This window comes from Populus trichocarpa, chromosome 1 (assembly GCF_000002775.5).
Source record: "Populus trichocarpa isolate Nisqually-1 chromosome 1, P.trichocarpa_v4.1, whole genome shotgun sequence".
In the NCBI taxonomy this organism is placed as follows: Eukaryota; Viridiplantae; Streptophyta; class Magnoliopsida; order Malpighiales; family Salicaceae; genus Populus; species Populus trichocarpa.
The window spans coordinates 11108034-11130862 of NC_037285.2; the positions used below are offsets into that span (position 1 = coordinate 11108034).

Here is a 22829-nt window from a genome sequence, read left to right on the forward strand (position 1 = left end):
AAAAAAATTGTAAAATACTCATCTTAGTCCTAATTCTTTATTAAATATAACAATTAATACCCTCTAATTTTTGAAGTTTCAGCAAATATCAATTTTGATTTAAAACTTTATTTCTTTAATTTTGTTAGTCTCTAGTTTAAAAAATAAAATAAAAGGTAATTGGATCCTGACATTAGAGAGAAATAAATATCGTTGATATCGCCCATCAAAATGATCGATCTTTGTCTCAATTGGTTTCATTTAATGAGGGGAGTTCAACTTAGATGTTTTTTTTCCTTCGGAAAAGCCTACCAAACATGTCTGAGCTCGGAAGATTTTTAATTTCAAGTTGATTTTCAATTTTAAGATGGTCTTCTGGGCTTTTTTTAGGTCATGGATGAGTTTTATCAAGGTGTTTAGGGTGTTTTTTAAATGTTTTGGGTCAAAATGAGTTGAAAATAAGTTTTTGGGTCAAAAAAAGCTTCAGCCCTGATTTTCAAGGAAAATTAAGACCCTTACTAAATAGGCTAAGCGCATTAGCCTAGCTTGTCAGGCTCAATAGTGTTTGGTCTTTTTTTTTTCTATATTTTTAATTGATGTCTTTTTATATATGTTTTTTCAAAATAATTTTTTAATTTATATTTAAATTAATACCTCTTCTCTCTTTTATTTTATTTAGTTAGCTTCTTTTAAATAACATATATTTTTTAGTTATTTTGAATGCATTTAATTTTTGAAGAGATTACTCTAATTCATCTATATTTTTTATATATTTTATATAAATATAAATATTTATTTTTGGATAATATTTCTAATATATGTTACATAATATTTTTTTTCCTTTTATTTTATTCAATCAATTTTACGTGTGTCAATTTCTATTATCATTTGATTAACTAAAAATTTAATTTTTATATAAAAAAGTCATGACACATGACTAGGTCAAAAGTCCATACGCCAAATATCTTAATCTATATATGTCTCTTGATTTTTTATTTTTCTCTTTATTTATTGTTAATGTTTTTTTTCAATGCAAATAGTTCTCGTTTTATTTGACTACGTGTATGTATAAGTTTTTTTTTATTTACACTTATATTTTTTTATGTACAAAAACACGTTCAAAAAGCCTACATGTATAATTTTTTTGTAGACAAAAATATTAGACTAGCAGTGTAATACGGGTCAAATAGCTAGTATTAGCAAAACAATCTAGAGCTAGAAAGGAAATCATTGTGCAGCAAGATACAAAACACTACTCATTATACTATTGTAACAACAAAATTAATCTTGACTTGTAAAACCTTTGAACTAGGCATTCGAGATATGATGATCTTTTCACCATGATAAAATTATCTTTTACAAATTATGCAGAGTTAGATTAATTATTTTATTTTTTTGGCACTATGAAATTACTATTTTAACCCTAGAATAAAAAATAGTTTTCAATCATGGGCATTTTAGTCCTTTCTATTTTTTTTCAGAATAGTAAAATTACTTTATTGCCTTTAAAGATTAAAAAAACTATATTACAAGGGCTTTTTGGTCCTTTTACCATGGTTTCTATTATGTTAATATCAAGGTTACTTAGGGATATTATTATATTTGGTCATATAATAAATATTATTAAGAAAACTTGTTGTTACGTGTAGGGTCATCCAGTCACTAAACATCGTCTTCCATAACAACATTTGAATCATCTCAACATCCCTTTCATGATGAGATGACACGTGTTGCAAATGGCCCTCTAGTTTGGCACCGGCCACATTTTCATATTGGCCCTTAAAAAATTCAAAGTAGCCCTTCAATTCATTTTATCTTCATATTTAGTCCATGTTTCTTTTATTACTATTTATTTCATTTTGAATAGTTTTTAGAATTAGAATTCTTTTTCAATTTCATCCCTCTTTAATTTTTAACCTTTCAAATTTGGTTTCATTCTTTTGATTTTTGTTTCTTTTATATAGGATCATTTTTAAATTTACTCTTATTTACAATTTCATCATCCTTAAGTTGTTTTCTATCAAATTTAAACCTCGTTTTTTTATTGCTATTTTTTATTCTGATAAGTTTTTTAAATTGGTATTTTTTTTTCTTGATTTCATCCTTGAAGATCTAGTTCTAAGATTTCACAAGCTACGTGTTTTAAAAATTAGTCTAGAGTTAGAAGGTTCACCCGGATTTACTTATTTTTTCCCCTTTATTTAGGCTGTTTTTTTTCCTGTTTTATCCTTTAGGATTTATTCAATTTGAGAGTGAGTTCTGTTATTTTTATTTATTTACTTTCTGTAGAATTTTACTCTAATTTTTACAATGACTTGTGTTATCTCGAGTTTTTTTTATTTATCGATATTTTTTATCCTATTAATTTCATCCTTCAATATTATATCATTTGGGACTTAGTTTCTTTTTTCCCATACTTCAAGGTTAAGTTTTTTTTATATTGAGTTTCATAATTTTCTTCGGTTTCCTTTCTATACATTTATTCTGGTCCCATTATTTAGAACGCGAGCTTGGTGAGTTGGCCTAAGTTGGCTCAATTTTTTTCAGGGTTGCTTTTTTAAAATTTATTATTGTTTGCGTTTAGTTTTTGAGCATTAGGTTGTTTTAGAAATGATCTTTGAAATGTTTTTCCAATTTGATTTCTATTTAGTTATCTCATTTGCATGATTCAGGTCGTAGAGTTTGGTTAACTTGCTTGGTTTGTTGGGTATTTTTCTTGGTCTTTTTTTATATTGACCTTCTTTTATATTCTATTTTTCTATATTTGATTTGTTTGAAATTAAATTTTATTTGTTTTATTTTTTATTTTGACTTATCTCGATCTCATGATCTGACTTGTATATTTGGTATCCTAACTTAAGTTGGCTTAAATCATTTTTTTTTTTTAGATTATTTTAGATTATTTTTTTTTAAATTAAATATTATTTTTGGTGTCTTTTTCTTTTCGTTGACTATTTTTTTTTTAAGATTATCATGATTTTTTTCCCTCATTAAACTCTTTTTTCGAAGGATATATAGGTGGGGTTTCGTGTTTTCATTCCCAAATCATTTTATAAAAAAATCCATTCTAGAATTCGATTATGAAAAAATAAATAAAGGGGATAACGCATATGGTCTTTTTTCCAAGTTTGCGTTGTCTTTCTTATTTTGTTTTCTTCGTTAGTTTCGTCAACGTTAAATTAAAAGAAGAGGACGAAGGGTAGAGTAGCTTATTTTTCTGGCCCTTGCCGAACGGAGCAACAGACGCCCGACATTTGAGAACGATTGCTGTTTTGCATAAAGGCTGACAGTTTTAACATATTAATAGTGTGAACGCGATTTGACACCGCAACACATGCCTGCACGCAACAAGGAAAACTAAATACATGAACATATATAGATGGTTCCAATTAATCCGGTAGCTCCTTGCACAACCAGCAGCAATTACTACCTCGATGCTTAAAATAAACCCCCTCCCCTCCTCAATTCAGCCCCTCATTTCTTTTTCCCTTCCATTTCTATTTTAATTTCATTATTTTTTTTCAATTTCATCCTTAAAATATTTTTACCACTCGACCGAGTTGTCTTTGGACCACCACGTCGACTGTGTCAAGTCAAGGCTACTCCCATCCAATTTAACTATAAACTCAAGCTAAATAAGAAGTTAGGTTGGAAGGTTTTTTTTATCTTTTGTCATGTTAAAAAAATTATTACGATTAACTATAGCCATTGGCTATATGAGCAACATTAAGTTTTGGATGCTAGGATGGTCTAAGCTCGAGGGAAAAATATAACCCGGTGATTTTATTTATTGACTCAAACTATTGAGAGGGTTTTTTTATTTCAAAGGGTATCCTAATAATAGAAAAGTGAAGTTTTGTGACTCTTAAACTCACAAAATATGATTCATCGTAATAAGAGAATATTAAGAAGTAAATGGCTCATGAGGGCAAAAGTAAGATCAAGTCTTGAAAGAAGATTAAAATGGATTTTAAGAGCTTGCCATAACACTATCGACAAGAGACTTTTCTCAAGTTTCATAACCTAAAGCAATCTTTACTGACCGATGAAGAGTATATGATGAGATTTGAATTGCTCATGCTAAGTGCAATATTATTGAGCATGAAGAGCAAATAATAGCCCAATACTTAGGTGGGTTAAGAGAAGAAATTTCTAATGTGATTTGGTTGCAACCTTATTAGACAATCAATAATGTTAGAAGACTTGCTTTGAATGTTGAAAAGTAGCATAAAGAGATTAAAAAGACTAGGTAGAAATCAACATCCAAGGAGAACTCTTCTAACCAGGGGACTAATTCATTCTCGAAAAGCACTACAATAATAAAGTCTTCCATTTTAAAGGCTTCTGAAAAGGGAAGAGTCAGGGCTGGTCCTAAAGCATCTCGTTTCTCAAATTTGAATTCAAAATAGTGTTTTAAATATCAAGGGTATGGATATATTGCTTATGATTGTCCAAATCATACAATTGTTGCTATTATAGGGAAAGATATGCCTGTCAAAAAAAAAACTTACTGAATAAATCAAATCAAGAAAATGAAGTGACTTGTGCTGATTAATATGAGTTACTTATCATTCAATGAAGTTTGAGTGATGTTCATGATGAGTTTTTCTCAACCAGGGGAGCTTGACACATGAGTGTCCTCTAATAGTCTTTTTGGTGTTGGGCTACTTGAGTTTAGGTTCACAATGCAAATGAGATAAATTCTTTATGGTGTTTAGTATTGGCATGTGGGCTAACTTTAAGCTGAAATTTGCATATCTTGTCATACGTGGAATTCAAGTTTAAAATATGATATTTTCAGATTATCCAACCATGCGTGCATTGGATATCAAATAAGAAGTAATAAAATACCATATCGAGATCCTGGTATAAAAGTTGATATTTCTAAAAATGGTTCTTCCGGTAATAAAGATCGGATGGGGCAGCTTCCTGATAAAGATATACAAGAGAAATTTCAGCAACAAAAAAATAATGTTGAAGCTAAATTTTTTGTATGGTTCTATATCAATTATGGATTGGAATCAATCATCAAAATTCTATAATATAAAAAAAGATGATACTAAAAGATAAAATTTTAATGAAAAAATCTTAGTCTATGATGAATCTAAGTATATCAAAGAAGTTCATTTTACCTCGGTTAATAAGAATGTTGTGGAGGTGGTTTTATAATTGGTTTCTGATAAAGAAAATTACGAAGGATGTGCTTCGTATTCGATTAAGAAGAATTCTAAAATTAATGGTATCAAAGTTTATGTTTTTAAACATAAAAAGAATGAACCTGCCATTGTTTTCAACAACATTCCAAAAATAACTTTCATTAATTCAGACCATAATATAACTAATAAAGGTGAGAGAGTTGAGATGTCCTGTCATGATAATTCAAGGAACATTCATGACATGGAAAGAAATGTAATTGGTATTACAGTATTCCAATTCAAGGCTCGCATAAAATATCATGCAAGTGCTTGAATAATGATTCAGGTTATGTGTTGGAATCTATTAACAATATCTGAATCGAAAGTCTTTGGCTTATTCTCTTGACACCTATCAAGTTTTGTACCAAGTCTTTGAAGATATTGATTCAGACCATTGACTTGGTTTATTTAAGGATCAAGGTGGTGTAATAATATCTCTTCAAATTAGATAACTATGTAAAAACAAAACTAGGATGCTAGATGATCGCCACAACCTAGGAAAGGGTAATCCTCCATGGCGTGCGATTTTTTGTTCTCTCTGTCTACCTCTCTTGGACGACTCAAATTTTGAGCATGAGTGGCATTCAATTTTATCTGCTGGAATAGAGTCAATGGATCTCTCCATAAAACAGCAACCAAGAGACGTTGCAGCTGGGAGCCAAAAAAAGATCCGACACCCGATCCTCTGGCTGTCTACGAGTCTGTGTGCTCCCGGATAATTTAATAGTTAAAACACAAAAATCGACACGGTCAACTACTAGCAGCTGAAGAAATGTAAAATCACAGTGTGTTCATGATAAACACCGAAGGGATATACAAAATCAACATAACAAGTGCCCCTTGACTCCTTCGTTTGAATTGACACTACTGTTCAGGAAAAAGAAAAGGTCTGGCAGCATTAGCCACCTGAGCACAGATCCACAAGCCATCAACACAGAAGAAGAGAAAAGAAGGAGCGAATTCCGGCTAAAAACACCAGCTATACGTACGAACGTTCTATCCGAACAACTTCCAAGTAAAGAACAACGCAGGCTTGAATCGGTTTCTTGTTTTCCGACGGGTCACTTGAAGCCTATTTCGTGTGGTATCTAAAATATAGAGATTAGTTTAAAAAAACATGCATGGCGTGAATTATCCACTCTGGGATTTGTTTTAGAGGACAGATAAACCAGGAGCTGTGCGTTAAAATATTTCTTAATTCATTTTATCCGTCTCCTTGCGATTGAGTCTGTTGTAATATAACTTCAAGAGATCGGTCCGGTGATTAAAAGGAATTTGCTTTGTTTTTTTTATTTCATCAGTTTAAATCTTGGATCAGCACTCCATAATTTATTAAATTCTTGCTCTGTGTTAACATGAAAGGTGCGGTTTTAAATTTATCCGGAAAAAAAAATTAATCTTGATTGACACGCAAATTGGTATGAGAGTACAAAAATAACATTATTATTATTATTATTATTATTGTTAATACATATATTAATTTGAATATTTCTTCTTTGAAGTTTTCCACCTTCCGGTTAATTTCCTCTCTCTCGAAAATTCTTTGTACATATCTAAAGATTTATGGTGTTAATTTCCAATTTTCTTTCCCACGTGTTTTTGGGCTTTTTTGTGACTTAATTGGGCTTGTATGGGGCTTTCTGTTTACTTCTTTGGGCTTTTATGGAGTTTTTTAAACACACATAGGTGTTGATAAGAAAAGCCATTTCGTAGGCCAATTCTCAACTCTTTTTTTTTTTTTCTTTTTTTTCTTAATAAGGTTTCACGTCTCAACTAGCATGGCACTGTAATTTTTAGAGGTAAGCTACATGGTTAAAAGAGAAAAGAGTGAAATTTCTCCTAAACCACTAAAGTTCAAGTTTTAGGTTAGACTGTGAGAAGAGAAAAACCCCAAACAAAAGACTCATCCCCCAGAGTTGCCTGTCCAGACAAGCAACAACAACCTGGGAGTTGGAATTAGAAAGAAATATAGCCCGGATCTGACTTTCAGCTGACTGCGGCCCATTTTGGCCTGCGAGTTTCATGGGCTTCAATTAATTATGTATTGGAGAGTCAGCTAATGGTTGTTTTTTAAGGTATTTTTTGTTTAGAAATATATCAAAATAATTTTTTTATTTTTTTAAAATTATTTTAAACATTAACACATCAAAACGATCTAAAAATATAAAAAATAAATAAATTTAAGCCAAAAAAATAAAATAAAATTTAGTGAAACGTGATTTGCACCATATTATCAAACGGGCACTAACTCGAGAGCAAAACTTGAATATTTAAGATGTTTGCTAATTAATGGCATACAATTTGAGTTTTTTAATTTTGGTAAAATATCCATAAAAACACTTTTAAGAAATGGATGTGTGAGTTTTTTATTCAATTTAATTTTGGATTTTTATTTGTTACCAGTGAAGTGTGTTTTAAGACTAGAAACGAGTTTAACAAATTTTTTGGAACATTGTTTTTGGATATTTCTAAGTGAAAAAGTTGAAAATAGGTGTTTTGCATCAAAAAATTTATACAATTAATTCTTATAATAATAAATATCCCTTCTATGCAAGATTTTTAAAAAATATAATAATAAATATTCAATGAAAATAAAATAATTTTTTTTATAAAACTTTTATATAGTTTTCTCATATCAATTTTTCTTTTTTTCTTCAATTGCATATAAAATATTAAGACATGATTTTTTATTTAAACTTACTTTATAGTTCATGATAAAAGTTTTTATTAAAAACTGATTTTTCCGATAAAAAAATGTATTTTTATTGAAAAAAAATACATGCATAAAAAAATAAAATTTAGATATATTGTTTTCTATTTAATTCAAATTATTGTAATTCTTACAAAAAGTTGATTAATTACCTTTATTTTTATTAAAAAAACATATTACTAATAAGAAAGAAATATTTTAGTAGAATAAAAATATATATAAATAAAAAAAAGTATTTTACCTAACAAAATATATATGTTCTCAAGATCTAAATAGTTGTCTTTTATATAAATATCTATTTTAATTATAAGATAAAACTACCTGCGATGCGATATTGCGGGTAAATAAGTAGTATTTTCTCAGAACCAAACTAATATTTACCAAGAATTAAACCTGTGACCTCCAATGCGAATGTGCTAAAGTCCCATTGGTCCTAAAAATAATTTAAATGATGATGAAAGGTATACCTAATAATTTATCACCGTCTCTCGCGTGAATTGTTGTAGCAACCAAAATCAGTCCATGAAATCTGCCGATACACTCCAACAAACCCAGCCCAGCAGTGTCAATAATTTTGCAAACATTCGCTCGGGAATTTCCAGGTAGTTTTTAATCACAATCTCATTTTAGGCTTAACTTTCGGTTCCTTTGCATATTCTTAGGGTTTCTTGATGTATTTCCCACCAATGAAGTTGATCGAGGTAGGGTTTTGCAGTTTGCGTTATATGATACGGCTTGTTTGGGGTTATTTCAGTAGTTCTGTTTGATTTTCTCTGAAACCTTTTCATTGATTCAACTAATATAAGCAAATAAATAAATAACGAGAATTGTGATTGCAATGCGGTTGTTCTAGAATAAATATGTGATCGAGGATTGTATCTTAACATGATGTTACAGCGGTGCATGGATATAGCTCTTATTTTTATATTTTCTCATTTTCTCTTGGATTTTAGCAAAAGTTTCAAAACATTATGAATGAGAATGGTTTTCTGAGTTTGATTTAATTTTTGCTCAATTAATGAAGTTATATATGAATTTGTATGACTTACTGCAGCCCCGTCGGCATGTCTGCGTTTTTAGTATCTGATGTTTGAAGCCTAGAAATAAGCATGTGCAAATGCTCGTTAATTATTTCGTTTTTGGTGCTCTGGATGCTGATAGAATAAACACCTGGCTGGGATAAAACCATTCCTATTATATGCAAACGTGCAAAATATTGCTTCTTTTCTTTTTATGCATTTGATTTCACTTGAAGAAAATGAATTTTCTGTTAAATTGGCGTGGTTTACTTACCCGTGGCAGAGTGGAGAGGCTCAATGATCAAGGGCCAGCAGCAAATCATTCAAGTGCTGGTTAGAAGATAGGAAAGAGTTTCATAAAAAAATAGAAGAAAACCCTGCCGGTAAATACAGCTTATACTTGTGGCTCCTCTTTGGCAACCATGCTCCATCCTGTTTATGCACCAACTGCTACTCATGTGATGATGGAAAGGAACGAAAGTGATGAAAAGATAACTGGATTTATATTTTTGTGCAATGGAGAAACAAAACCTGAGTGCTACCGCTATCGTGTTTTTGGGCTGCCTCGGGGAAATTTAGACATAGTTGAGAAAATCAAACCGGGTACAAAGCTCTTTCTATTTGATTTTGGCATGAAGCGCCTTTACGGCATCTACACTGCTATTTCCAGGGGAGGGATGAATTTGGAACCAGCTGCATTTAATGGGAAATTTCCAGCACAGGTGAGAAAATGGAAATGTAGCTGTCTGGGGTCTTATGGATAATAAAACTAGTATAACTTTCAATGCATGAGTAACTGCTATGATATTATGAGTGGTAAATGGTACATCTGCCCGTGTGCTAACTAAGTATTCCTTTTTTTCAAATCCTTCTCCATGCTCTTTACATGCTAAAGAAACCCTTTTTGGAATGAAGAGGATGTATCCTACTATAACTTGAAATTATTTAAATATACAGCTTGAATTTCAAGTACAGTTGCTCCTTGAACATAATGCGCATTCAAGGTGTCATTCAATGTGGTCCCCAAATGATATGAAATCTTGTATCTGATGTCTATCTTATATGTTTCTGGGATTAACTGGATCGTGGAGTGGTAAATGCAATCAGATGTTCCACAATTATTTTCTAGGATTCTCCAACATATTTATCTAGATCCTTTGCAATATTATTTTTCCATTTTTCCATCGTCATGCCATGTGCTAAACATTTGAACCTGTTTGTGTAAACACTCAGTTTCTGATTTTTCATTGTTTATTCTTGTTTCCTTGCTTTAGGTGAGGTTTAAGATCGTCAGTGACTGCTTACCTCTTGCTGAGAGTGCCTTGAAACATGCCATTAAAGACAACTATCAGGGTTCTAAGTTCAGGCAAGAGTTGAGTACTGAACAAGTAAGATGCACCTTTACTTTCTTGCATTCTTGTTGGGCGAAAATTGTTTATTAAGCTCTTTTATTAAAGAAAAAGATTGTTTATTGCCTGGAAATGAATGGCAATTTTTATATATTTAGGAATTTCTTCATGTACAGGTGAAAACTTTAGTATCACTGTTCTGGCCAATTGATTTGCCGCCATCTATATCTGTGGTGCCCATTGTTGCAAATGTGGCTCCAGCGCATGCATTTCCTTCTGCAATTACGGTGGAGAGGGTTCTACCATCTGCAAGGCCATATTCTCTTTATTTGCCCGGGGCAACCCATCCCCGCACCTTGCCTGGGGGATGGGTTCAACCTACTAAGCACCTCCATTATGTTCATCAAAATACTCTTCCTCAGAGTAACCAGAAATACTCAGCCGAAGCACCTCAGTCTACTTATGATCCTCAAAGGAGGTATGATTTCTATTTTGACATTTGCATTTGTGTTAAATTTTATAACCAAATGACTTAACGTGGTGTCGGAGATGATATTATCTTCTTCTAGAGACAAAACCTTAGGAGAAACCATCTCCAACTCTAGCTATCAAATAAAATCAAGTCCCTGGTGTTACTGTGTAACTTGAGGAAATGCATTTGGGAATCAGGCAATACTTTTTATTTATTTATTAAATTTTGATGGTCAGATCTTCATATACATTGAAACTGGTAGATGTTAGGCCAGATCTTCGTCCACATTCATTTGAACGCATGCATATACACACAAATTAATACACATTAGCTATCTATTTGATGCTTTCTTTGGATGCATTATTTTGACATGAAAAATTCTTGAATAAAAGGTTACTTATTCAACAATTGAATATGATCACGGGACAAAAGAGATTTAAGAGAAGAAAAAAGAAGCCAAAAAAGAGAAGAAAAGAAGTCTACAAATCTGCAATTTTTATTCAATTCATCATAAAACTAATCATAATGTCAAAAATTACAAGTAAATAGTAAACCCTGATTATAATCAAATTTGAGCTTAAAAACCAGTAAATAATAAAAATCTAACAAAAAACATAAAACAAAGTTCAATAATAAAACTAAATAAAATTCAATAACTTGGGTTTGGATGTGCCTAACCCCCCCAACTAAAGAGTAATGAGTTGGACTAACATCCGTCATCATCATCCATACATGTGTAATCTATGCCATAGGCTTGGTGTCCTCACTAACTCTCCCAGGATTGAAGAAACTTGACCTGTCGAGTGTAGTTCAAGGCAACTCCGATAATGCTCCCAACTATTTAAATCAAGTTGTTGTGATGTATCTCTAGTGAGATCCAAGTAATGTTCAAAGCAAGTCCTCTTGCCCGCTAACGGGGATTTGCAAAACCTCATAATCCTTTGCAAAAACAACTTGTGCATTCAAAGTAGTATTAATATGATCTTTTTGTGTAGGTAATAGGATGATGGGATAGGAGATTTAAAAGGAGCATCATGTCTTTTATATATAACTAGGTTCCTCGTGCTAAAAGTTTTAAAAATATAGCTAATATTAAAGTTTGGTGTCAGTTTAATGACTTAACAATTTGATTGAATCATTTACAATACTATGAATGGTCTAGCACTACTCACTTGTAATTTATGATTGGTTTTCAAAGGACACTGTTCAGGTCTAATCTATATCATGAAATAATCTCCAACATCAAGTGCATCATGATACTTATATAAATCAACATGAAATTTATATTGTTCATTACTTGAATTTATTTTATGATCTCAACATTCAAATTATACTCTACATGCAAAAGACTCAATTAAATCAAACATCTTAGTATCAAGATACATGGAAAGATCTACAGGTTTTTCAGGCTTATAACTATAAACACTATATGATTGAGGGTATGAAAGGAACAAACGCTACTTGAAACCTAGGTAGATATGGTTGGAACTCAACCTAGTAAATTAAAATCATCTTCATCTTTATCATCACATGTAAGGGGTAAAAGGTTAGGAAGCTCAATATGTCGCACATGGTGGTTGCGGATCGATTTGTTGTCGGCGGCTACGCAAGGAAATGATGGTTTTCTTGTTGGCTGATCAACAATGATTGTCAGAGCTTGTGGTTGGTCGAGCAAGGCAGCGGGCTTTGGTGGTTGATCTTCAGCTGGTGATGTGGAAAACTGGTGTGTGGGGTGGCCGGTCTGACCATTGTGGTTGTTGGTGGAGGGGATGAATGTTGGCTAGGATTTGGGGGAAAATAGATTTAAAGGCATGTTTGTCTAGGTGTAATATTTTTTTAAAGGTTTCTGATTGTGTTGTAAAAGAAAGGTAAGACTTTTTTTTCCAGGTCTTGATGGTAAACAGAAAGGCTAAAAGAAACTTTTTTTATTTTATAAATCGTTTAGATGTGAGAACAACTAAAAAAACCTTTGCTTTGATATCAAAGCTGGCGCTTGACAAAAGAGATTTAAGAGAATTAAAAGAAAGAAGAAAGAAGCAGCTAATAAGCTAAAAAAATAGAAGAAAAGAGTGAAGAAAAGAAGAGAAAGGGAAGAAGAAAAGTCTGCAACTCTACAATTTTTATTCAATTGATCATAATGTCAAAAATTACAAATAAAAACCCTAATCATAATCAAATTTGAGCTTAATATCTACTAAATAATAAAAATATAATAAAAGAACGTAAATTAAAGTCTAATAATAAAACTAAATAAAATCCAATAACTTGGGCTTGGATGTGTCAGATCCTCCAGCTAAAAAGTAAAGGGTTGTGCTATCTTCTATCATCTGTATCTGTAATCAATGCCAAAATAATTAAGAATGCAACCATACGCACAGGAAAGACTTGGTAGCTATATCTTTGCTATGCAGTTCTCTTGCATTCTTTTTGATTGATTTGCCCTGTTGGCTCTAATCATGTATGGATGTTTTTGCATTGTTCATATACACAGTTATGAGGTTGCAATGGAGACGGGTCCGAGGAACCATGTTGCCAGGCATGAAAATCAGTATCATGTGCCCCAGTTACCAAGGGAGAGAGATACTGTTTTGCTTTCAGACAATGTAGCCAATTATTATAGTCAATACCTCCCTTCTGCAACAACCTCGCGTATTTCATCTCAGGAACAGGGTTTAGCACCAAGCTATGCTTTGCCAGCATCTTCCAGTACGCAACAGCCGTTGCAATCAACTTATCAATCTCACTACACTCCATTAATTCACGAGAATCAAGGTCTAGTATACAATGATCATCTTCAGTGGTCAATGCTTGGAACGTCTGGTGCGGCTGAAGCCTATGTACCAGTCTCTGCCCGGTATTCCTTTGCTGGAGCAGCTTCATCTTACCAGTAGTGCTTGGAAGGGGGGGAAGCTTTTATCAAGCTGATGTGTTGTTACTCGGGCTTGGTTTTATGATGGGTATATATGGCAAAGTGTTCAATCATCTGATATGATTGTTTTCCAAGAGTTTTTTTCTGGTATTCTAATGCTGTAGTTAATCTTCTTTGCTTAAACGTTCTGCCACGTTATGCTGGTTGCAATGAAAATGAAGTAAGAGGATGTAGATATCCCATGCATGTCTTGCTCTCATAGCATCACGAGCTTCCATCATCTTTGCTTGAACTTTATACTCGTTCCTAGGTTTCACACATTAATTTCAAGGGCTCATTGAAATTAGAGAGAATTACTCAGTGTGTTCAGTATATTATAGTAACAGCTACAGTATCATTTATTTATTTAACAAAACAGCTTGAGAGCTCTATTTGGAAATGAAAAGGGATTTTATGGATTGTAAACCAAACACCAGAAGCTGAAGAAGAAGAAGAAGGCCTGAGGTTAAAGAGGTGATCTGAAGCTTGTAAATTGTGTAGATAAAAAGGATCTCCAGAAATAAATCCAAATGAGCTGAGATACAAAATCTCCATTTCCAAGAACATCCCAACACCATGATTTTTAATAAAATTAAAATCAAACTACTTCCTCTTGTTTTGTACACTAACGCACAAGATTAGAAGAGTGTTAGTGAGTGAATTCAGCAATCTATACAACCAATGCTGATTATTATTATTATTATCACCCATCCTGCTTCCTATTCATCCCACTCTGTTTTCCAAAGCAACATCGCCAGGGCAGACATCTAATTCTACAGCAGCAACTGGGTCTCGGACATTTTGGGCAACTGGGTTTCGGACATTTTGGGCAACTGGGTCTCGGACATTTTGGGCATCTGGGTGCTCGCCAGCAACATTTAACACAACTTGAGCATCTGGGTCTCCAGCATTCTGCGCACCTGGGACCCCACGAGCATTTTATGCACCTGGGTCTTAAACATTCTGGGCATTTAGGTCGCCACAGTTTGAACCTACAGCACTTGTTGGAATCAGTCTTAGACCTCGGTTTTAGACACAGATTCTGCCGGATCTTTTTGAGACGGATTTCTGTGGTTAAATTCTCCATTTCATGAATAAACCTGCAGAGATGGCGGATGTAATCAGGGTATAATTCCAAGTTACAGTGCCCGCCTCCTTTAATCCATAAAGGCTCATATGGTTCTTTCGCCATTTTCCACAGCCCATCACCATGTAACCAGTTCACAACATCATCCTCTGTGCCCTGTAAAACATATGATGCAACCCCATTTCAAAATCTGCTTCGGACAGATCAGATGCAAAGCGCGAATCATATAGAACTTAGACGGTCAAAATTGGTCAACTTAGTTTAAGCCGGATGAAATCATCAACTTCATAGTGAACCTCAGAGGATAACACACCCTTGCACTTGAGAATTTAGAATATCAATGACGGGTGATCTAGCATGAAATAACAAGGAGCAACATTTTGCAAGCATGCATGCAGATACAAACACATGCAGATATGGAAAGAGAGTAGATTATAGTTCTAAGATCCTAAAATAAACCCCAATCATGCAATCAACTCAACTAGTTTAGTACTGAAACTTGATAAATTCTACTATGCAACATCCTTAATCACATAGCCCATGAAATCAATGCAACTAGTTTTTGGAAAATCAGAAAGTTTTTACATTCTCAATAATGAAATGGAATCATGTTTCCTAAGGCTTATCACCATAAAAAATGGGAAGGAGATAACTTGAAAGAAAAAGAGAGGCAGGCTCTTTACAAGTCAAGTAATTGCGAAACAAATTTACCGTTGGGTTAAATGGTTTGAATATATACTTAATTAAGGGGAGAAAATATGTAGCTTTTTCCTTTTATTTTTTCTTTTTCTGAACCTCGATCAAACAGCAAAATATAGGTGACCTATTTGGATCAGCTGAGTAGCACAATAGATGATGAACCACTAGCACAAAGAGTTTTTTAAGAAATCCAGAAGTAGGTTACCTTATACAACAAAAACAAAATATACACTTCATTTGTCATTTATTCACCTGCAACCTTGCAATTAATTACATGTTTTACACTATACATACATTCAATTCATGTGTTACATCAAGCACCATTCATGTAAGCACTCTTGATAAATAATGAAATGAAAATCAAAGGAACAGTTTTACAATATCTAGGTTTCTCTGAAAACATAGCTGGCTACCATAGCAATAATATTATTTTCATATATAAGATTTTGAGCTCAGTCAATCCTAGTAACCATAAAACACAGACCAACATCGTTTATTGCAGTCCAATTTGATCAAATGTAGTGAATGGAAATCAATGAGATCAGATCTAGTTAAGTTGGTCATTCCCATTATGGTTCTGCCGTAAGCCTTAGGAACACAAAATTCATTAAGAGTATTCACAATCATTGGATGCGCGGTAGTGGGTCTCACACATCTAGTGGAAGTTGTTCACGCGGTGAATTTTTTGCAAAAACACATTTCCTCACCATCAATGTTGGTCAATTTGGTTGAACTTGGTCAAATTAATCAATATTGGTCAAACTTGATCCTTAAAATTGACCAAAGTAGATTGATTTCACTAGGTTTTGACCTAAACTTTGATAATTAATCAAATTGACTTGGTGCGTGCTTGGAAGTGTGGTGGCTTAGAAGCCACTGTAGCAAATGCTGAAAATCAAATCAAAGATGCTTTGCTAGCCAGTGGTAGCAAAGCACCCTATTACTTCGATGACTTAAAAACCACCACGCTACCACACAAACACTCAACTCATCCGGCCTAATTAATCAATCAAAAGTAATGGTAATGAGGGTTTAAACTTGTGTATTTATTATGTTTTGAAAATGTTTTATCCATTATTATTTATGATCTTTTGTAAAAGAAAAAGGATACATTTCATGTTTCCCAATTATAAACTTTGACACGATAATGATTGAAATTACAAATTCTAGGAGTAGTTTTAAAAATCAACTATCATAATAAATACACCTTAACAAGTATCTTTAGACACCATTAGCATCACCCTTGATCAAATTTGATTCAAACCACACCACCTTAGTTACAAACTCCCTTAAACAAAGTTTCACTTTGACAAATGCATCAACACATTGACCAAATTAACTTTAGTTACATACTCCCTTCACCAAAGTTTCACTTTGAAAAATGCACCGACACAATGACCAAATTAACCTATTTTGAAGACTTTGATCAAGTTGACCAGCTATGGTCGAGCAAATCAACAAAAACCCGAATTAATCCAATCAATTTCTGTTGAGCACAATGACTACCTTCTACTATGATTACCGACTTAACCAGTTTTTAACAAGGTTCACCAACACAATAATTACTATTTGTAGACATGTCATGTAATATGAAAAACTTTGATACCAACAACATTATCGATTTCTTAACATTTTAGGATCACGAATGAATAATGACTATGGTCATGCTACCCTATTATATTTTTTTTGCTGTTTATTAAAAATTGAAGACCAAAGTTATACTCATGTCCTCTCACATATAAAACAGTTAAATGCTTCCCTATATCATGTTTCACTATTTGCCAATGAAAATAGCATCTTGGTCTCAAGATACACCAATGCATCTCAGGACACTTGTTGATTGTCATGTGAATATAATTACTGAAATAACTATTTGAGGTGTCAGCTGCATCAACAACCTTGCTGACATAGTCATGTCATATTAGCATATCATAGGAACTAAAATGGCCACACCTGCAATGTTGCTAATGTGATCGATACCTTGGATGGCCATGCCAACAACCAAAGGACGTGACAATCAACACATGTCCCATAATGCATTGTAGCACCACCAAACCTATGATGTATAGCCATACTCTTCTCTATTATTATTTACTTTTTTGTAGAAAATCCAAAAAGGTTAGTTTGATATACTTCCATCGTTGCATAATAAGTGGAAACAAAACAATGAAAGCAAACAAAGCACTAACAAATGTTACATATGCATCTCTACAAGCAAATAAATGAAATTCAAAGTTGCAACAACTTTTCAGCTCATTTTAAGTTGCAGCTAACTTTTATGAAAGTTTCCAGGAGAATCACACTCATACCTATTGCACAAAATTATAAAGCAGAAATCACATTTATATGGGAAAGCAACAAATAAAAACACTAAAGCACATCATCCAAATCCTACATTCAACATATCACAGTAGTTAATAGCCCCACTAACACCTATGATGCTCCCATCACATTCATAATTTGTTTGGCAGCACCTTATGTGTCTTAAACTACTTTTATATGATGACTAGACCCTAAAAACAAAATGATATCACCTTAAATAAGCCCAGAAATCTTAATCAACCTGGACAGCCAGACATGATGCACATTAAAGCATTTCAAATTTCAATGCATTCTCAAACCCTCACACAAGCATTTGACTGGGTTTACTTTAAAAATGGATTTGCTTGGAGAACAAAGTCTCAGCAGAACGATTGCACAATAAGGAGTTTCTAAAGAAAACTATTGGAAGAAAAGATACTTACATGTATCACTAGAACAGGGCACTTCACCTTCCGAATTTTGTTTATGTTCTGCATTTATGAGACAAACGTATAGCTTAAAAATGGCAGCAGAGATAGAAGAACAACAGACATGGTGCCCATTAGTCAATAAACCATTAGAATCTCCATAACTAACAACGACCAAGATAGTTAGCCTACCTTGTATATGTCAAAGCAAAATGTGAACTTCACATGGCAGAGCACACGAAGACCAGAAAGAATGGCACTATGCAAAACCACCCCTCTCAGCCTTGGCAACTTCGCTGCCAAGTGCAATGTTGGCCCACTACCAACTGACTGCCCATACAAAATTAACTCTTCCTGACTAACTCCATATTGTGTCTGGAGACACTCGTAAACTGCCTCTATATCAGCATATGTGTTGGACTCACTTGGCTGGACATGGAAAACACGATATATGATTACCATGCAGTTTTCGATATCAGAGTGCTGTAAGCTTTGTAAATCATTCGAAAGGTTGTCTAACTTGGGAAGCCAGATGATAACAAATAAGTAGTGGAGCTAGTAAGTGTTCACATAACTCAACTTCCAAAACTCTTTTAAAGAATAAACATCCTAATCTACTTCCACAACTATATAATATATCTGGACTGCAAGGGTTCATTTGTACTCTGGGTGGAGTTAGTAGCACTCCAGTCTATCACTCTTATTTTTTTCTCTCTTATCACTATAAATTCAGAGTGCATTATCACTTGGTGGAGTGCTAATTGCCCCCACCAATATCGCTGTTCTTTTTATTATTGCTGATAAGCAAAGATGATGTAATTACTTGCTGTCTTTTATATAGACCCATGCTTTGTTGATTTTCCCATATACATTCACTCAAAAGTTCTTGGTATTGCATGATCCAGATTTCCAGTACATGTTAACTCAAGCACAAGAAATGAGCTCTCTTGTTACTTCTAGATTTTCCTCTATGATTTGAAATTCCAAATTATATTAATGTTTTTAATTACTTTACATATTAACTTGTAGATCTCAATTTGTTCAATTAGCTGCAATTCTTTAAACATGCCATGAATAAAATGCTGTTCATGTAGTTAGCTTAAGTTGAATGACAGCTTACCTTACCAGAAGAGGCACCATAACCAGAATAGTCATATCTGCATTATAGCATTCAGAAGGAAGAGATCATAATTCAATTCAATAAAGAAAACAGCAGGGGAGAAGCAAGAATACCAAGAAATACTGAAAGCTAGAGAACAATGGCACGAGACAGCCATCTTTTCAAAAGACAAAGGAAGAAAAATTCATTGGCATGTAAAATTAGGCAAGCATTTGAATGTGACTTATTAGAGGATATAATGTGGAAAAAGTTATGGAGCAACAACACATTATACTCTCTAGTGTAACTGAACCAGAAGTATACTTATGTTTAAGGTCATATCAAAGATTGGATCCATAGAGCTCCATAGAAGTGATTAAAAAATGACATACAGAAATCTGAGAAGCCATTGAATAGATCATGTTTCTAACTTTTTCAAGATCTGAATTAGGAGGACTGTACCAGAAATGACAAATAGAAACAAGTCAAAGATACAATAAAGTTAAAACCTCACAGAGCCCAAAAGGCACACAAAACTCTAAAGAGAAGAAACTAAGCATTGTTACCGATGTTATCCGAATACGAGTCTGTAAGTATCATTCACCTTTTCTTTTAAGTAAAACACAAGTTAAGAATAAAAAGGTGGAAAGAACTCATGCCAGTAAGAAAACTCCTTTAACTTACCAGCCATCTTCACTATCACTTTAAAGAGTAAATATAAATTAATTAATTAAAATGGATGAATGCATAAATTAAAACAATTATTTGCTTAATGGTTTTAAAAAAAGTCATTAACACTAGAAATAATTAAATCTCGACCAACACTAATCACAGATCTAACCCAACAAAATCCAGAACCATAATAGGAAAAATGTTGCCGGAAAAAAAAGAAGTTGAAAATGGGAGAAAGTTTTAAGAGAGAAACCATTCAGCCCCACAAAGAAAGCAGCTACAGGCCCAAAGAAAAGCAGAGAGAACATTAAATACAAGACCCCTTTCACAACAAGTTTGAAAATTTGCAAATAGAAGCAGAAACACTCACTATAGATTGTATCAGACATTTTACAAGGAAAAAAAAATTGCACTCTCAAAAAAAGAAAAGGAAAAAAAATCTTTGCAGCAGTTTATGACACTAACCCCATGAGATTAACTCTGAGATTGACCTTGAGCTGGACAAAGAGATCATAAAGCTGGCCAAGGTCAGCAGCATTGCCATGAGAGTAAAGCACGGTGAGTCTAGCATAAGGGTTTTTGAGATAAAAGGCAACAATCTTGTTGCCTCTCTTTGTATCAATCATGAGCACATCTAGTGAATTATCATCAGCAAGAGGAAGCGGCATAGAAGGAGAAGAAGTTGAGACAACAGAGAGCTTGCCATTGTCTCCCTTCTTAATCTGGTATGTAGGTGGAGATGGAGGAAAGAAAGCGAACTGTGCAGCTAGTTGAGAGAACATGCACCCCATTCACCCCTCCGACAAGATTTTTAAATTAAAAAACATGAGTCATTGAACCATGAACAACCTTGACGAGTTCATGTGTAGAGAAAAAGAACAAGAATTAAATGCAAAGGAAAAGTCTGTGGGTTTTGTGTAAAATGGAGAAACTAGTTGCTTTTTTGAAGTAACTTGTGTTTCCTAAAGGGGGAGAGAAAGAAAGCGTGATGATGCTAATAGAAGAAAGGTTTCTAGGGTTCTTGGTAGTGCTTGTCTAGCTAATTCTTTGCGTGTTACCATCTTCAGAGTTTTAACGGGGTTAATTAATCTTGCATATTTCAAGGAAGGGGAGAGAGAGAGAGAGAGAGTTGAGCAGGTGGTGGTGTATTTTGCGTATGGTGACTGGCGGTGGCAGAGAGAGTCTTTTTTTCAATGCATGAGAGAGAAAGAGAGGGACTGGTGGGTTGGAGCAGTGCCTTAACTTCGAAACCGAGTTCAGTTCAATATATGTGCATGACTTCATTGTCTGTCAGTTGTACAGATGGAGTCAATGTACAGACCAACGCAAATCTCTCTGGTAATGACCCCTTCTTTTTTTTTTTTGTCCATTTTCATCTGTTTTCATGCATACTCTCTCCACTCTAAATTTGTGTCTACTCTCTCATCCTTTTTGACATGTTGCTCCCTTTCTTTTTTACTTGCTGGTACTGTTACTATATATATATATATATATGGCTATATGCATATGCATCCCTGCCTTTTACTGGCTAGCTAAGCTAGTACTATAATGAGATCTCTCTCTTTCTTTTTTTCTTACATATTGATGGAGACATTTAATTATAAGGACAGTCGTCGTGTATTTTTTTTGACAATCTCAGGCATGCTTTTATTATTGTTTGCCTTGGTTTCTAAGATGTCATCACTATCTTGGGGTCTCTTTTTTCCTAATTGGCGTTTTGAGATGGACATAATCATGATTATTGACTTCAAATGATCTTTATAAATTCGTGGAGGAATATTTAGGAAATGTAATTTTGTCATCAGATGCAAACACCGTGGAAAAACTTGACGAGTTTGTGGGTGCTTCAGCGAAGAAGAAGAAGAAGTGATCTTTCCTTATCAGTCAAGGTTCAGAACCCTAGTTTGTGCATAAAACATGAAATTATCATAGCTTTTTTATTTAATTTAATATCTTGCCTTCTATTTTGCTAGAGTTAGGCTAAAAGTGACCTGCATGCAGTTTGAGTGATAAATCTGATCATGATGGTCCATTTTGGCACGTTATGGAACGCCAAAATCATCTTTCCATCCTACAATTATTATAGGTCTTGATGATTTGTGGGAAAGTACATCTTGCCATGGCCTACTGTATAATATACATTTACTCCTTTGAACGGTGCTTGCTTGCGCTAGGAAGAAAGACACACCTTGCAGCTTACAAGAGTCCAACATTTTTAGTTGGTGGTGGTGTGACAGTCCAGTCACAAGCCCTTCATAGATCCTTGAAATTACTACCTTGCCTAATTTGTTTTCGAGTTGTTTTTTTAGCATAGTAAACAAGTTTTACTAAGATATCATGATGAGTAAAATATTTAAAAATATAATATAGTTTGACGAGTTGCAAGTCATATTTTCAATTCGATAGTCGCTTGTCTCATCTGCGATTACCAAGTCACAATACATCTTGCAACTCCAATCAATTTTAAATGATTAGACCCTTTTTCTTTTCATTTCTCCCTTTATTTGACCTTCCTCCCCATATCTTTCACCATTCTCTACTTTACCGCATGCAATAACTCTCTCTCTTCTCACCACGAAACACACTTAAATCTACTATCAAATAAGGGTTATAAATTTATTGTATTTTTGTTGTTTGGACATCAATTTTTAAGTTTCGACTTGTTATATAATACAAGTCTTTTATGTGTTTTGATAGGTTATATGAATGTCATATACATGAGATTTGATACTTTCAACTTTGTTGATATGTCTTGAGGGATCTAAGATCTGGTTATCATAGGTCTCACTGCATTGCTTCGATATAGTTGAGATACGTTGCCCTGATACGATAATGAAACAGTTTTGTATTTCATAACACATACCAAATTATGTTGCATTGGTAATAAGCTGGATGGTATTAATCACCATTG

At 33.5% G+C, this 22829-nt stretch overlaps 2 protein-coding genes across 2 annotated transcripts; one reads left to right on the forward strand and one right to left on the reverse strand.

Moving 5' to 3' along the window:
• The first annotated feature begins 8249 nt into the window (after window positions 1–8249).
• LOC18094118 (uncharacterized) lies at window positions 8250–13839 on the forward strand. The gene is made up of 5 exons (XM_006368288.3): window positions 8250–8486; window positions 9187–9625; window positions 10178–10291; window positions 10429–10730; window positions 13216–13839. The coding sequence occupies exons 2-5, from the start codon at window positions 9326–9328 to the stop codon at window positions 13613–13615; spliced, it is 1116 nt and encodes a 371-aa protein (XP_006368350.3). The 5' UTR covers window positions 8250–8486; window positions 9187–9325; the 3' UTR covers window positions 13616–13839.
• Window positions 13840–14112: 273 nt separating this feature from the next.
• Window positions 14113–21270, reverse strand: LOC7476799 (uncharacterized). The gene is made up of 5 exons (XM_002297659.4): window positions 20384–21270; window positions 19268–19304; window positions 18340–18576; window positions 18163–18210; window positions 14113–14875 (listed from the first exon to the last, which is right to left on the reverse strand). The coding sequence occupies exons 1-5, from the start codon at window positions 20707–20709 to the stop codon at window positions 14336–14338; spliced, it is 1188 nt and encodes a 395-aa protein (XP_002297695.2). The 5' UTR covers window positions 20710–21270; the 3' UTR covers window positions 14113–14335.
• Window positions 21271–22829: the final 1559 nt, after the last annotated feature.

Excerpts from the sequence above, each read along its gene's own strand:
- LOC18094118 (XM_006368288.3), top strand. The coding sequence starts at position 9,326 with ATGCTCCATCCTGTTTATGCACCAACTGCTACTCATGTGATGATGGAA. Across the intron at positions 10,292-10,428 it reads AAGAGTTGAGTACTGAACAA|GTGAAAACTTTAGTATCACT; the intron begins GTAAGATGCACC and ends CTTCATGTACAG. Across the intron at positions 10,731-13,215 it reads ACTTATGATCCTCAAAGGAG|TTATGAGGTTGCAATGGAGA; the intron begins GTATGATTTCTA and ends TCATATACACAG.
- LOC7476799 (XM_002297659.4), bottom strand. The coding sequence starts at position 20,709 with ATGGGGTGCATGTTCTCTCAACTAGCTGCACAGTTCGCTTTCTTTCCT. Across the intron at positions 18,577-19,267 it reads ATGGTGCCTCTTCTGGTAAG|CCAAGTGAGTCCAACACATA; the intron begins GTAAGCTGTCAT and ends TTCCATGTCCAG. Across the intron at positions 14,876-18,162 it reads GCCCTGTTCTAGTGATACAT|GGCACAGAGGATGATGTTGT; the intron begins GTAAGTATCTTT and ends TATGTTTTACAG.